The sequence below is a fragment of the Zalophus californianus genome, chromosome 7 (genome assembly GCF_009762305.2).
Source record: "Zalophus californianus isolate mZalCal1 chromosome 7, mZalCal1.pri.v2, whole genome shotgun sequence".
Lineage (NCBI taxonomy): Eukaryota > Metazoa > Chordata > Mammalia > Carnivora > Otariidae > Zalophus > Zalophus californianus.
In genome coordinates this window covers 28555984-28571039 of record NC_045601.1, presented here as the reverse complement: position 1 = coordinate 28571039, position 15056 = coordinate 28555984, and the positions used below count along the sequence as shown (strand labels likewise).

The 15056-nt window shown below is 40.9% G+C and overlaps 1 protein-coding gene across 8 annotated transcripts in view; it reads right to left on the bottom strand.

Moving 5' to 3' along the window:
- Positions 1-7: 7 nt before the first annotated feature.
- Positions 8-15056, bottom strand: part of MAP7 (microtubule associated protein 7) — a 168206-nt gene continuing 153157 nt past the window's right edge. For all 8 annotated transcript variants that reach the window (XM_035728602.1, XM_035728606.1, XM_035728603.1 and 5 more), the window contains 7 exons: positions 14554-14725; positions 14246-14347; positions 13803-13853; positions 13639-13696; positions 10627-10729; positions 2079-2302; positions 8-327 (listed from right to left, as the gene is read on the bottom strand). In XM_035728602.1, the coding sequence (XP_035584495.1) occupies positions 317-327; positions 2079-2302; positions 10627-10729; positions 13639-13696; positions 13803-13853; positions 14246-14347; positions 14554-14725 (721 nt within the window). In that variant the 3' untranslated portion in view covers positions 8-316. The remainder of the gene's footprint in view (positions 328-2078; positions 2303-10626; positions 10730-13638; positions 13697-13802; positions 13854-14245; positions 14348-14553; positions 14726-15056) is intronic.

Below are 15056 nucleotides of genomic sequence, written 5' to 3'. Positions count from 1 at the left end.
TTTTTTTAATAGCCAAATGCTCTCATCTTTTAGAGAACGCAGAAAAATATTGATTTGCTAAGAAGGAGCACACTGGAAAAAGCCATTTTAAAAGTACTGAAGAATAAGGAACATTTTTTTCTCTATTGGCGAAAATTATTAGAAAAGCTATCCAGTCTGTTGTCTTTAGCTGGTTTTAATAAAGTCTTTTCAAAATGATGGTCAAGGAACCTTTAGAAAACTGGAGGAGGGGAATGCTCCTTTATAGCATGGAAGGAATTCCATTAATTGTAGAAATTCTTTTTAAATTTCTGCTTTGGTTCTTCAGAAGAAATGCTCATATAACTTCTATATTAGGAGACAGAAAAAAGAACAGATTAATATTTATCTGACATTTTGTTTCAAGAATACTACGGTGATATCTTACATTTCTGAAACTTTGTCATGCTTTTCTATACATTGTCTATACATATATAAGAATAGGTGATTTCATCAGAATCTTGTATTTTAATGAATTCTACCACTAGCAGGAAAACACATGTCCTTTTCTTTACCTTCAACTTAGGCCATATCATTTACTTTTCTAAATGACATACATTAGTTGTACTCTCCTTTTATGTTAGAGACTTACGTTCATTGGTCTTGTATCCTCAGCACCTAATGCTTCAGGTTCCAAACATAGAGCTAAGTAAATGTTTGTTGAAAAACAGTCATGACCCCAAAAGAACCCTTATACCGCTCAAGATCACAGACACTTGACTCTGTTCCTACAGAAGTTACAGAAGGGCAGTAACAGTGAGAATGGAATGACAGGTAAATCAAAAGGTGAGTTAATAAGGCCTGTTATGTGACACTGAAGGTCATCTGGGTGTCCCCCGCCTCTCTGTGAATCTGCAACATGACGAGGTAGGGAGCTGCACCAGGAGTGTTTCCACTAACATACAAATCATCAGATTATTCCCAGAGTCTTAAGAATGAGGATGTCAGACCTGGGACAGGCCGTATAGCTTCCTTCTACGATCTAGAGAAGGGGATCGTAAAGTGAAGTTAGACTCCCAAGGTCAGTCTATTAGAGAAGGAAAAAAGGCTAGCTTCATTTGGACAGGTGCTTCAACACTGGCTTTTCCAGCCAATTATAGTGGAAAGTAGGAGTTGCAAGTTCACAGATGGAAATCTGAAAGACAAAACAACTTGACCACAAATAATTCTGCACTGACTCCGTTTAAACATGCTGAATTTGGCCAGCTCTGTTCATAATAGTATAAAGAGATGCTGGTCCATACATGAAAGTGATCTGCTGGGAAGAGAAACTTGACAGAACTCAAAGAGGTTTGAAAAGAATCAGAGCTGAGATTACTCCACCTAATTCTGAGACTGATGAGATTGTGCTGTTGAGCTGTTGTGACCCTTGAGTTGGTAACTTTTGATGTTGCTCCTTATTTCTCTGGGTCACACAAAGCTATTGGTCTTTTTGCACAAAGACTTCAGGTCAAGGGTGAGTCCCAGAGACGGTATGAGAGAGTCGCTGGTCGTTTCAACAACAGCAACAGGCACTCAACAAAGGACAGAAGACCACTGGGTTCATATTCTCCTAGTTCTGAATATGGGTCTCATTATCTAAATTCTAACTGTCTTATTACATTTAAAAGAGACAATAGTGTATCATCTAAGCTGCTAAACCTGAACAAGAGAAAAATGGGAGAACGTGATGGCAGTCTTCATATATGTGAAGAGCTAGGAAAGATGAAACAAACACCAGGGAGCAGAACTAGGCCTGAGGGTCCCTAGGTTATGATGGGGCATTAAATGCTTGTCTTTATATGAGGAATGTTCTGACAATGAGTGTTTCTGGGCAGTGAGGACTGCTCTGTGAGGAGAAGGTGATGGACATCCAGTGGGTGATGCAGACTGGATTTGTACACCTAGTTGGGGGAATAGGAGGGGCCCTAGAATTTGCCCAATCCAACTCAAAATTCAACTTCTGTGATCCTTATACAATCTTTTCCACATGGTCCCTGGAAGAACAAAGCTGCCCCAGTCACACTGCACAAGGTTCGTTCTCTCATGTGGTTACCGAAGGGAGCTCGAGGCAAGCTTACCTGCTGTCTGTTGTGTTTGAACACCATCTACCTGAGGCAGGGGCCCAAGTGTCCCTTCATCATCAAAGGCCAGAATTGGATTCAAAGGAATTTCTGGGCTCTCACTGTTGGCGACATCTAATCTGGATGGTTTAGATCCAATGGGTAAGTTTATAATTTCCTCGAAATTTTCATTCTGAACAGATACTCCATTTTCACTTGGTTGTTTTTCCAAATTGGGAGTACTAGGGAATATGAAAAATCAAAATTGAAAGGAGTTAGCATTAAAACTGGAAAAAACATTTTTAAAACAACCAAAAACTATTTTGTAATAGTCATTTTAGAATTTTATTTTATTCATTTTATTTATTTTAAAGATTTTATTTATTTGACAGAGAGAGACACAGCAAGAGAGGGAACACAAGCAGGGGGAGTGGGAGAGGGAGAAGCAGGCCTCCTGCCAAGCAGGGAGCCCGATGTGGGGCTCGATCCCAGGACCCTAGGATCATGACCTGAGCCGAAGGCAGATGCTTAACGACTGAGCCACCCAGGCACCCCCATTTTTAGAATTTTAGAATCAAAGGTTAACACTGATTGACCATATCATTCACAAAAGTGGTGAATTTTGACATATTTGCAATTTTACACTTATTTTTTAAACATCTTGTTATAAAAAATTCATCAAATGGAACAAGTTATCAGTTAGAATAGATCATTATTTTCAACACACATATATACCAATTACTACCACAGGCATTTTCACACACCTTTGTTTGATAAACAGTAGCCCTTATTAGGTCCTTTACTTCAAAGATGAGGGGACTGAAATGTGGGGGTGTGGGGACAATCTGTAGAGTCACAGAACAACTGAGACATAGTTCAAACTGAATGTATACTCTCCTGATCTCTGGTGATGTGTTCTGTTCATTATGCCGTTTTGTATAGTACCTGGCTATTCAAATGCTAGCCTTTCCTGGGTACCTCTAGCTTACTAAAACGTGCACGTTTTTTACAGGTCTATTGTTTAAGACCAACCTTATCTTTACCCCTTAAATCTGCCTCTGATCCCAACTTGCTTCTCATTAATTCATGCTTAATATCTTGGATTTATTTTTGAGGTACATTTAATTGGCCACCAAATCATTAATTTTCTACTTACAGTTTCTCTTAGGTTTTTCCCTCTCTTTAGAAGCTCCATAACCAAACTGAAAGCCTTTTATATGTTCATTATTATGCTTTACAATGCAGCAGAAACAATATAAATGAATGCTAGATTCACTTTATCTGAGTGCAGCAATAAACATATATTTGCAAGCTTCGTATTTTGTTCAGTGCTCAGTTCGTGTATCAAAGAAAACCCTATTTGACAAAATTCTAGAGTTAAAATTTTCAAATGGAAAAGACTAACCATATGAAGCAAAAATTTTGAAGGTCTTAATTTCTAATACATACTGATCATCAGTTGAATGTTTAACTATAGGTCTATGGAAAGAGGCTAGAGATCAGAAAATCAGGTCTGTAGTATAATTATAATGCCAACTGCTTAACTTTAGCAAAAATCAATTCATCTTTTCCTGTCTCCTTCCCAAATGGTAACATAAAGCTAATGTACATCCAATTTTTCCATTGCTTTTTATTTTGAGGAAACTGCTTTTTTACCGTTGAAGAAATAGTTTACCTAATTCACAAGAAATAATGATTTTCGGGACATATTCTAAAGCATTTCTGATTTAGATATTTTGGTATATTTTTGTTAATTAAAACTTTTCTTGGGCACTTGGGTGGCTCAGTTGGTTAAGCGTCTGCCTTCAGCTCAGGTCATGATCCCAGGGTCCTGGGATCGAGTCCCACATCAGGCTCTCTCTGCTCAGTGGGGAGCCTGCTTCTCCCTCTCCCTCTACCTGCCGCTCTGCCTGCTTGTGTGTCTCCACTCTCTCTCTCTCTCTCATTCTCTGTCAAATAAATAAATAAAATCTTAAACTTTCCCTCCAGGAAAAAAAAATCTGTCCTAAGTGTCTCACAAGGTATTGCAGAGCACATTGAAAGTACTATTTGTAAAAGTCTGTGAAAAATAACATAAAAACAGTGTACAGACTCAGAGTATGATGGCGGTTTATTTCACCAAGGAGGCTTGGCATCACAGTAGTGATGCGGGAGCGCATGCGTGTGCGTGCCCGACACCCGCTGTTCTAAGTGATTGGATCAGCCACCGTACCCATCCTCCTGATTCTTTTTTTTTTTTAAAGATTTTATTTATTTATTTATTTGAGAGAGAGAGAGAGAGCGCGTGAAGAGAGATCACGAGCAGGGGGAAGGGGTAGAGGGAGAAGCAGACTCCCTGCTGAGCAGGGAGCCCGATGAGGGGCTGGATCCCCAAGTCCTGGGATCATGACCTGAGCCGAAGGCAGACGCTTAACCGACTGAGCCACCTAGGTACCCCCCATCCTCCTGGTTCTTTCCCAACACTGATGGGCTCTCTGTAACCAGGGAAACGGTTTTAGTTCTCATCCCAAAGTGATTTTCAGTAGAAGTTTCAGCAAAAGGTAAAGAAGAGGAATGCATCTCCAAGCCCCGTTCCTTGGCCACCTCAACTGCCGTCACCTTCCAGGCTTGCATGTGCTAACAAGTTTTAATGGATAAGCCAACCCAGACTTGAGTCAACAGTTGACTTCATTTTCCCCTCCCACTCCTACCTGACCTCTCCACCCATTCTTACTTGTTAGCAATTAGAGGAATTGTGCTGTATGCTTTGGATGGCCAATTGTTAAATGTTCAGAAGACACTGTGACCAGCAGAAACTATAAAACTGAAACTGAAGTCACTGGGGTTAGGGAATATGCATCTGTGTGTCCTCTCAGGGTAAGATCACCAGCTTCTGAGGTTCTTTTCTTTGGCTATACTCTGGCAGCTGAAGCTGGATGCAAGTGTCTTGAAGACTGTGCACTTCGCTTGCTAAAATCTACCTAGAGGGGCCACCTGGCTGGCTCAGTGGGAGAAGCATGCAACTCTTGAACTCAGGATCATGAGTTCGAGCCCCACACTGGGTGTAGAGATTACTTAAAAGATAAAATGAAAAATAAAATTAAATCTACCTGGGGAAGGAGCTGAGACCATGGTGGGAATCTGACAGTCCATACAGCTTACTGTAGCCAGGACCTTATTCTTTCTTGATGTTTGTTACCATGGTATAGCAAGTACCTTTATTGTTTTTTAATTTTTAATTTTTTTTTTTTACAAGTAACCTTAAAATTAAGAGTGATACATCTCGGGGCGCCTGGGTGGCTCAGTTGGTTAAGTGACTGCCTTCGGGTTGGGTCATGATCCCAAGGGTCCCGGGATTGAGCCCCACATTGGGCTTCTTGCTCGGCGGGAAGCCTGCTTCTCCCTTTCCCACCCCCCCTGCTTGTGTTCCCTCTCTCGCTGTCTCTGTCAATTAAATAAACAAAATCTTAGAAGAAAAAAAGTGATACATCTTTCTGTTTGAATGGTAAGGGCTTGGGAATGTTATTTTTCCTTTAGGGCAAACTAAAAACAATGATAAACTCCTAAGATTTGAAGGAAAACCACTAGGTCAAAAACCAGAATTACTACATATCCCTTAAGAGTGAAGGATCATTCTCTTAAAAGTGAAGGATCTTAGCCTAGGGCATCTTATTAGCAGGGTAGGACAGTAGCCCATGAGAAGTTTTTAACTTCTAGAACAGATTCTCTGTTGGGGGTGGGAGAATATATCAGAAGGACCTGAGAAACTTAAAATAATCTTCCCTCCTCCACACCCCATACACACTTGTACTCACACATTCATCTGTGTCCTCTGTTTCTTGTTTCAAAGCAAGTTTTTTATCCACAAATAAATACTCTCCTCCATTCTATGGGCTCCTCCCTCTACAAATACTCATTCTCAAGAACCCAAAATGGTTTTCAGAGTAAGAAATCATCCTGCCCAGGCTCATATATTTCTTTGCATCTGCAAAAGCTGGCCAGACTCTTGGTAACTCCAACACTCTTCAGTCTACCTACTGTCAGTGGGGAGCCTGTTGGGCAAGGAGAATTGCTTTTAGGCTTTAAAAGCATTGCACACCAAAGGTTGAGAACACTAGAAACCACAGGGGCCAGACAGGTCACTCAGGCCCCTCAGGGCTGAAGTCAGGTTCAGGGTGTTCCTGGTGTAGGGTTTCTCGGCACCAGGAACTGCTGCTAGTCCTCACTGCTAAAAAATACTAGGAAGATGCTGTCTCCCCGGGGTGTTGCCAGGCAGTTTGCTGACATATCCCCGGGGTGGGTGTGGGGAGAATGTCAGCCAGCTCATGGCACTCATTTATTTTTCCTGAAAAGAAGATAAACCAATGTATTAGGTAACTGAGGCATTAGAAAAAGTTCACTTCTCTGATTCTGAACTAAAAGTATTCATTCTTTGGAGTGGCGTTTTCTAGTGAAAACAAACTCTGCCACGTGCTTACAGCACTCGCCATGGTGGATTTCCACAGGGGATCACCCATCTCACGTTCTTCAGAAGGGACCCTGGGGATCGCCAATCAGTGACTTAACTCACAGTAAGCAGGCTGGAAGGATCTATGCCTCTACTCTGGGTGCACGGTAGGGTATTTAATAAACATGTGAACTTGATCACGAGGATTATGGAATGCTTCATTAACCATAACGTACTGAGGTGAAAAACAATGACTTGGTAATTCAAGGTTGACTTGAGACTGGGGGTAAAAGGTAACATCCATGGATGCGATTTATTTGTAACTTTAAAAATCTTTAACAGGGTTTCAGAAGTGAAACTGTTTAAAAATGTGAGTCCCCACTGAAGCAAAGGGAATGTGAACAGGAAACTGTTTCAGGGAAGGGTATGAAAGGTTAGTTTGAGCAGGTCCTTCTCCAGGTGGAAAGAGTATGAGTGGCAGATAGCCTCAGGGGTCCGTGCTAACAGCAGTGTTATAGTAATCTGGAAGATAAGCAGGAGGAAAAATTTAAGTATCCGGATAATGATTATTCTGGGAAATGCAAGTCCTTGAGGATAACAGGAAAAAAAATCTTCAAAATGTAAGCAATGTAAAGGGCAGTGGGGTTTAGAGAACCACTGTAAGCTGAACCATCCTCAAAAGATGAAGAGCTACCAGGGACAATGGATGTAAGAGATCTTGCAATCACTATAAACTGGATCCAGGTGACACTTGATTCCTTATGTTTTTATGGTTAAAGACGAGGCCAATAAAATGCAGGACAGGAGAAGATGGAATACCAGATACAACATAAAAGCACTTTTCTACAACATTACACTGCAGCTACACCAGCGTGCTTTGTCTTCTGGACACTGCACCTTAGAAGGATCAAGATAAATAATGTCTAATATTTGTCTAGTACAAACAGTTTTCACAGCTCCTTCACAGACAATATTTCACTGGACCCTCCGGTACCTTGGGGGAAAGACCTCTTCATGTCCAGACGACAAAACTAAATCTTACTTAAATAGGTTAATCCCAGAGTCGCTGAATTTCTCAGAGATAAAACTAGGAATCCAGCCTGGGACCTCTGGTTCTAAAGCTCTTCTTCCTCAACCCCACGCTTGTGCTGAAAAATCTCTAGAAAATAGGACTCAAATGACAAAGAGCTGGAGAAGGAGCCTTTTTATTTATTTATTTTTAATGATTTTATTTATTTGAGAGAGAGAATGAGATAGAGAGAGGGAGCATGAGAGAGGGGAGGGTCAGAGGGAGAAGCAGACTCCCCGCTGACGGCAGGGAGCCTGATGTGGGACTCGATCCTGGGACTGAAGGATCATGACCTGAGCTGAAGGCAGTCGCTCAACCAACTGAGCCACCCAGGTGCCCCAGAAGGAGCCTTTTTAGAGGTAAGGTAAACCTGTCAGGTTTGGGTTTTTTTTTTTTTTTTTTTTTTTTTTTTTTGCCTCTCAGCTCCAAATTTCATCCTTCAATCTTGCTCTGAAACTGTATGTGGGCCCTTTAAATAATTTTCCTTTGCCAGCTGGCACGGTTTTAAGCTTCATAATTTAAGGAGAGACATGGCACAAGGAAAACTCTGCTTCCTGGTTTGGTTGTGCTTGCTCAGAAGGCTCCTGCAGCACACCCTCGTGGCATTCCCAGTGTCTGGCTCCTGGTGTGCGTGAGGCTGCCTCGGCACCCAGCCCCTGCAGCAGGAGGAGGTGCTGCCCCCAGCACCTCTCCAGGGCCAACCTGTGGCAGATAGAGTGCCTCTACTGGGACACCTCCCAGTGAACAGCTCTCCTAAGCATTCTAGAGGGTAGATATTTGGCAAGTTCCACCACCAAGTTTCTTTCATAAAAGAACTTCTCCACCATCCAGTGGGTCACAGCCATACCCTCTCCAACAGGGTCTGGATGGAAGCCTGGGGAAGGGCACTCTTCCTTGGGGACGGCTCAGGGATGTGGCTATTCCTTAGACCTGCTAACCCTGTAATCTTGAGTTCTCTTTGCTTCTTACTAGCAATCTGTTGTTACTTCCATCCCAAGTAATAGTTAATTATTCTTGATCTTAAACTTTCTTATTTAAATTAATTTGCCTGGTTTCTCTCTCCCAACTGGACTCTGACTGATAGACAAAGTGTAGGAGGAATACTCGCTTTATAAGATGAAAGCAAAAAGAGAACAGAAACAAAATCTATATAATTACAAAAGGTATGGAAATTGTGAGAAAGGACTTATTCCCTAAAACCTAGTTTCTGACAACCATCGGTCTGAACTTTGAAACTGCAAATAGGTAGCTCTAAGAAAAATAAAAAGTGCTTTTTGTTACTAAAGAGATGATGCTAAGTGGAAGTACACATTGTTTCAAGATTGGTGTGGATAAATTCAGGGAAGAGAAATTTAGAAATAATTGAGGGAAGCAGGGTTTCTTAGGCTACATATCATAAACTGTGTATCATGCAATGGGGAACAAACTTAACAGCACATTAAACATTCCCTAGAGGCCAGGGTCATTCTGAAATGGATTGTATTTCTCAAAATGGGGTCCAATTCTCTATATGAACTTTTACAAATATATGTTTTCATTCTGATAAAAATTAAAAAAAAAACTCCAATAGAATAGTCTGATCATCTACATGGCTGACTATCATAAAGCTGAGTTTTAGTGCTTCATTATACATTAGTATTTCAGAGCATACTGTACCAGCTTATGTGGCAAGGGCTGATGACAAATGAACTAGGTTGAACTGGGTATATAAATATTGTGTCGGTACCAAGTAAAAGCCAAGGGACCTCACGGTACACAGTACGAAAAGAGATTTGAGGTTTGAAGGCAGTTTAAATAGAGAAAAGCAATGGGTGAAATAAATAATCAGAAATAGAATTTTACCATCTCATTTTACATAGTAAAATTATGTTTTAGGTAATGATTAATTACTTGATGATTTTATCACTGAAAAAAGTCAGCTAATGTAAACTAATGTTATTCATCAGATAAAATTATCAGTGACTTAATAAACCTGGTCCTTATAATAATGGGGTTCTCTCTGTGATACTTTTTATTCTCTCATAAAAGTCTCCTTTTTTTGAAGTCAGTGAACTGAACATCATAAATTATAGCAGTTGGGGATGAATATTTTATTTGAAAATCAAACTAATTAAAAGCATAAAATATCACTTAATATGTATCTTAGATGATGACAATAAATTCATTTAACATGGTTGAAAGCTTATTAATAAGCTCTCTCTCAGGAAAATTCTTTTCTTTGGTATTACAGTGGGAAAAATAAAAGATTTTACCGTCCTAGAAAGATACCAATGGATGTCTTATGACTATGGACTTCTTAGAAGAACTTATCTTTGCATTGCTGCCAATACCATAAAACAATGGGCAGTGTGTGTTTTTAGATTAAGAAAAAAATCAGACCTTTAATTCTCTGATGCAGCAAACACTCTGGCATTAGAGACAGGAAAACTCATAAAAGAACTAAGTAAATTAAAAAAAAAAATCACAGGTGAAATTTTTTAACAGTATAACAAATACTTCTAAAAGTTCTCTATGACTGGATTTTTAAGCACAGGCTAGAATTACCCTGATTTTTTATTTTTGAGAGTGTTCTTATGATCCTGTCAATATTAACACCAAAGAAGAGAAAGGCAATCTTTTTTCAACCCACACTTCTTTCTTGGCTGTTGTTAGCAACTGTTTGTTTCTTCAGTAAGAAGCCCTACTACCAGTATCAGAAATACTGGCATCCAAATTATTTTACTGTAGAACAAACCTGTGACAAACAAGAATATTATGTATGGTGAAAATATGCCACTTAAAGGTGTGAATATGGTCTGGATCATGTTAAACATATACAAATAAAATGCTTCCCTATAATTTTCTTTCATAGGCACACACAAACCTAACCATCATATTTAAAGACTCAAGAAAAAGATATTTTCCCTTTCTCTAACTACAGAATTACTAGCTCTACAAAAAATTAATGAACCCAAATGAAAATGAATCTTAATGTTAAAACTTTGAAATTCCGTCAGGCCTAGGAAGTTCTGGTGGGATTAGGGCTTTGCTCTCATGTGTATCAGTAAAAAGGGCCCAGTTGTTTAACTCACCTCTCCACAGTCACTGTCGATTGGTGTGAGGTGACCGCATGTGGGCTGCTCATTGGTTCTCCATTTCCTGGAGAGTTTGTCATACATGGAAATGCAGATACCACTGGACACAGCAAAGAAGATGGGACAAACAGTTACTACTATTCTAGTATCGAACCCAAACCCCAGGAGCCAGAATGCCTAAATTTATGTTCTGGCTCTGCTACTTACTGGCTGTGTGACCTTGGGCAGGCCACAGACTCTTTGTGCTTCAGTTTCCTCATGAATAAGAATACGTACCTCACAGACTACACTGAGAATTAAATGTCTTAATATACGCAAAGTACTAAGAACAGTGCCCAGCACAATGTAAGGGTGGAAACCACTGTTGTTATTATTTTTGCTTGCACTAAATTGACTTTGGGCAAAAAGTATGTAACGTTGAAACCAAAGCGATTGATGAAGATAGCAGTAAGCTGACTTGATCAGGCTGATGGTGAGTATCTTCTGAAGGACTCAGAGCAAATCACCATGAACTACTTTAAGTGATAAAAAATAATTTTTAAACTCAGTTTAGTTCTAGCCGCACTTAAAATGATAGGGATTTCCATGAATGGAAGCCCAGTGAATTGTACGTTATTATGCCACCTCGTCATTCAATGCTCAGTGCTGTAGTACAGCTTAAGCCAACAATATCGATGACAGACTCCAAAATCTAAGCCAGGGTTACTTAAAGTCCTGTAAACCTTCATACAGGTCAGAGTTTCAGGGAACTTTGTGGCAGTTTATGGTTTCAGCTTGACATGAAGGAATAACTGAAATATAATTCCAAGGAAGTGTTATTTCATTTGCCTGGCACAAATTCAGTAAAGCTGCCAGAGATCCAGAGAGTCTGATAACTGAAGAAGTTATTAATAACTTTATTAAAGGGGCCAAAATTTACAAAGCTGGTAATAGGCAGCCTTGGAGATTTCTGATAGATCTGTAAGCTCATCTGCCTGCCTGCCCTAGGATTCTCTTTGGAGCACTGGCAACACCATTCTGCCCTCAACCACACATGGGACGGGGGAAAAGAGGAATATTTGTTAGACAGATAATCCCTCAGGCCTCTATTTAGCAGTACTAACTCAAACCAGATTAATTATGAGTGTTGATAAACACAGATAGGATGACTGGCAAGTTGCACCTTCCCTCTTGCTTTTGTTGATTCTTGGGCTGAGGTACAAAATCATATTTTGTAATATGTATAATTTGTATAATAAATATTGAAAGAATTAATAGGGGAACAGCCAGGAAGGGGAAAGATGTAAAAACAAACAAAAAAAAAACAAGGAACCTGGCCATGCATTAACTATAGCAACAGCCCCTCAAAAAACCCCATGTTGGTGCAATTTAAATCCTAAAATGCTCATTCTGATGACTCATGGGGGGTTGTGCCTACATAAAGTCTTCATGAGTTACAACATTTGTGAAGACAACCTGTTAAAAATGCAATGGGGTTGGGGCACGTGGGTGGCTCAGTCGTTAAGCGTCTGCCTTCGGCTCAGGTCATGGTCCCAGAGTCCTGGGATCGGGCCCTGCATCGGGCTTCCTGCTCCGCGGAAAGCCTGCTTCTCCCTCTCCCACTCCCCCTGCTTGTGTTCCCTCTCTCACTGTGTCTCTCTCTGTCAAATAAATAAATAAAATCTTAAAAAAAAAAAAAGACAAGTCTGAATACATTTAAAAAAAATGCAATGGGGTTAACAGGCAACCATTAGGGTTATTCTCCAATCAAATATAATTAGGGCATCTTGAAAAAAGCATGAAAAGTTCACTAAGAAGGAATCATGACATAGAGAAACTAGGATAGCCTCTTTGGAAATAAAACCAAATCCCAAGATGCCAACATACTACTTTTGAAAACCTCTAGAGTTTATAGAGAAAATTTTTTTCAAATAAATCATTTCAATTCATCTTTAGTCTTGCAAGAAAAAAACAGCAAAGGAAAGTGAGGTATCTCTGGTGCTTTCTTGTCATATTGACATTGCAGATGAGGAAAGAGGAAGAGTGCATGATGAGCTGTCTACCAACCACCTGTATGTACAATCATGAAGACCACGTGGGATCACAGAAGAATCATAAGCTTGGACTCCAGCTGTACGAGCTGGGTCTGCCACCTGAGTGAAGAACTCCTCGGGGGAAGGGACCTGGCCTGGCCTGTTCACACTGAATCCCAGCACCTGCAACAAGGTCTGGCACGTGACAGGTCTCCCAAAATGCTTGCTGACTTCAAGATAAAGCAGTTCTACCTCACAAGGCTGCAGTGGAAATTAAAGAAAGAAAATGTATGCAGGAGGCACCTAACACAAAGAGACCATTTAATAAATAATTGAATTTGGGTACTAACACACTAAGGTACATTTTATTTCAAGCAAATTTGGTTTAAAATCACCAAGAAATTAATCATCTCTGTCCAAAGCCTATAAGTATCAACAACTTTCTAATGAAATTTCAACTAATTTCTAATTTTAACTCTATTCTGAAATCAGAAGTTAAAAGGGTATAAATTCTTTTGTGAGAACTGCCATAAATACAGGTTGTCAAAATGTGTTAAGTTTAGAGTCCTTAAGAGCAAATACAAATACATGCTACTTTAGCAGACAATAAATGATAAATGAAATTTAATTTTATAACACAAAGAAAATTCTTCTAATCGTGTGTATATATTCAGATGTGTACATATCTCTCTATAGGCATATATCTATATACACATAGATATATACAAACATATATTCACAAATACGGATATTTGTAATGTAACATGATTTAAAATATTAAGCACACTATTAGAGTATAAACAAATGTGAAAAAACATCTGCCAGAAATGTGAGAGTTTTACATAAGGCGAAAATCTGTGGCCTAGATGACACACACCTAAGCTTCTGTAAGTCAATGAGTACCTTTTTTCCCCCAAGTCAATGAATATCTTCATCTCTAGGGAGTCAATCCAAAAATTCTATATTTGAATTTGTTTGAATTCACTGAAGTAAATACCTGTTCCTCCAGGGAGAGCTCCCTTGGTTATATCTCCATTTCTCTGATCAACAGTTTTCTACCAAAAAAAAAAAAGAAAAAAAAGATTTTTTAATGTTAAAGTTACAAGTGAAAGTAAAGGAAAAAAAGCTATTAAGAATAGTTTAAAAATGGCACCTCAGTACCTTATCTGTAGCTTCTGTTCGCCTGGTTCTTTTCATAATCTCCTCGAGTCGCTACAAGAAAGGGAGAATTGTGCAAAGGGGTCAGAGAGGGAAAGAAGGCGAGCCTGGCACATTTCACTGACTAGGCAAATGGGTCTTCCTAACACGTCTGTTACTGTGGGCAATTATAATACCCACTGCTTCAACTTAATTGGCATTATTCACATCAAGCTGGAACTGACTTAAGCCACATGAATCGGAAGGAACTGTTTTTGGTGGGGGCTTACTATGAAGACAGATTTCTTTGGACGAAATGATTAATACTGGGAGCTGCTTTAGTTTATCTGGAATGGGCAGCACACAGTTGCTTTCTGAGTGTGGTGAGCTAGTCTCCTGGGCTTGGGGCTTCAAGTCTGGGAAGAAGTTACAATTAGCATCCCAGGCTCTGTTTTAGACGCGGTCACCTTTTTCCTTTCCAGGCGCTCCTGCTCTTCTCTCTGGAAATGCTTCTCTCGCTCCTGCCGAACCCTCTCTGCTTCCTCACGAAGGCGAGCTTCTTCTTCCTTCTGGAAACAAGAAGTGAGCCTGTGCTTCAGGCCCGTCGGCCGCCCGCATCCGTCCGGAGGCGGAGGCTCAGGGGTCCACGGGGCAGGTGCGGGATGCGAGCGCGCGCATGCGCACACGAGGCGCGGGGGCCTTGTCCCGGCATGCCGCGCGCTGGGTGCTCTCCTCCGCTCTGAGCGGGCCTGGCCCCGGCCGGGCGGGCGCCTACCTGCTTCTGGGCGCGCTCCTGGTCCTCGCGCTCGCGCCGCTCCCGCTCCTCCGCCTGCCGCCGCAGCTGCTCTTCCCTCTCCCGGGCCTGCTCGGCCTCCAGCCGGCGGGATTCCTCCTCCCGCCGAGCCCGCTCCTCCGCCACCTTCTGCGCCAGCTCCTCTCTTTTTTGTCTGGAAAATGAGACACACAAAGCAGAGATACACTCGGGGGGGGGGGGGCGGAGCTCCCCGAAGAGAGCCTCGAGTTTGTGGTTGCGGCCTGGGCAGTCTGTTCTGAGGAAAATCTCCACGGGCCACGCTCAGCATGCTTTGGGGACAAAATGAGAAGCCACCCTCTCTTCCTCATTTTCCCAGCCTCACGTTGCGTCGTGGTAAACAGAAGGTAAATGCAACCACTAATATTTTGAGGAGAGCTTTGTTTTGTGAAAGGATGTGCAATTTAACTATCTTTAAAGGCTAAGACTAGTTTTATCCAATAATGGAACATTTTAGTAATGAATTT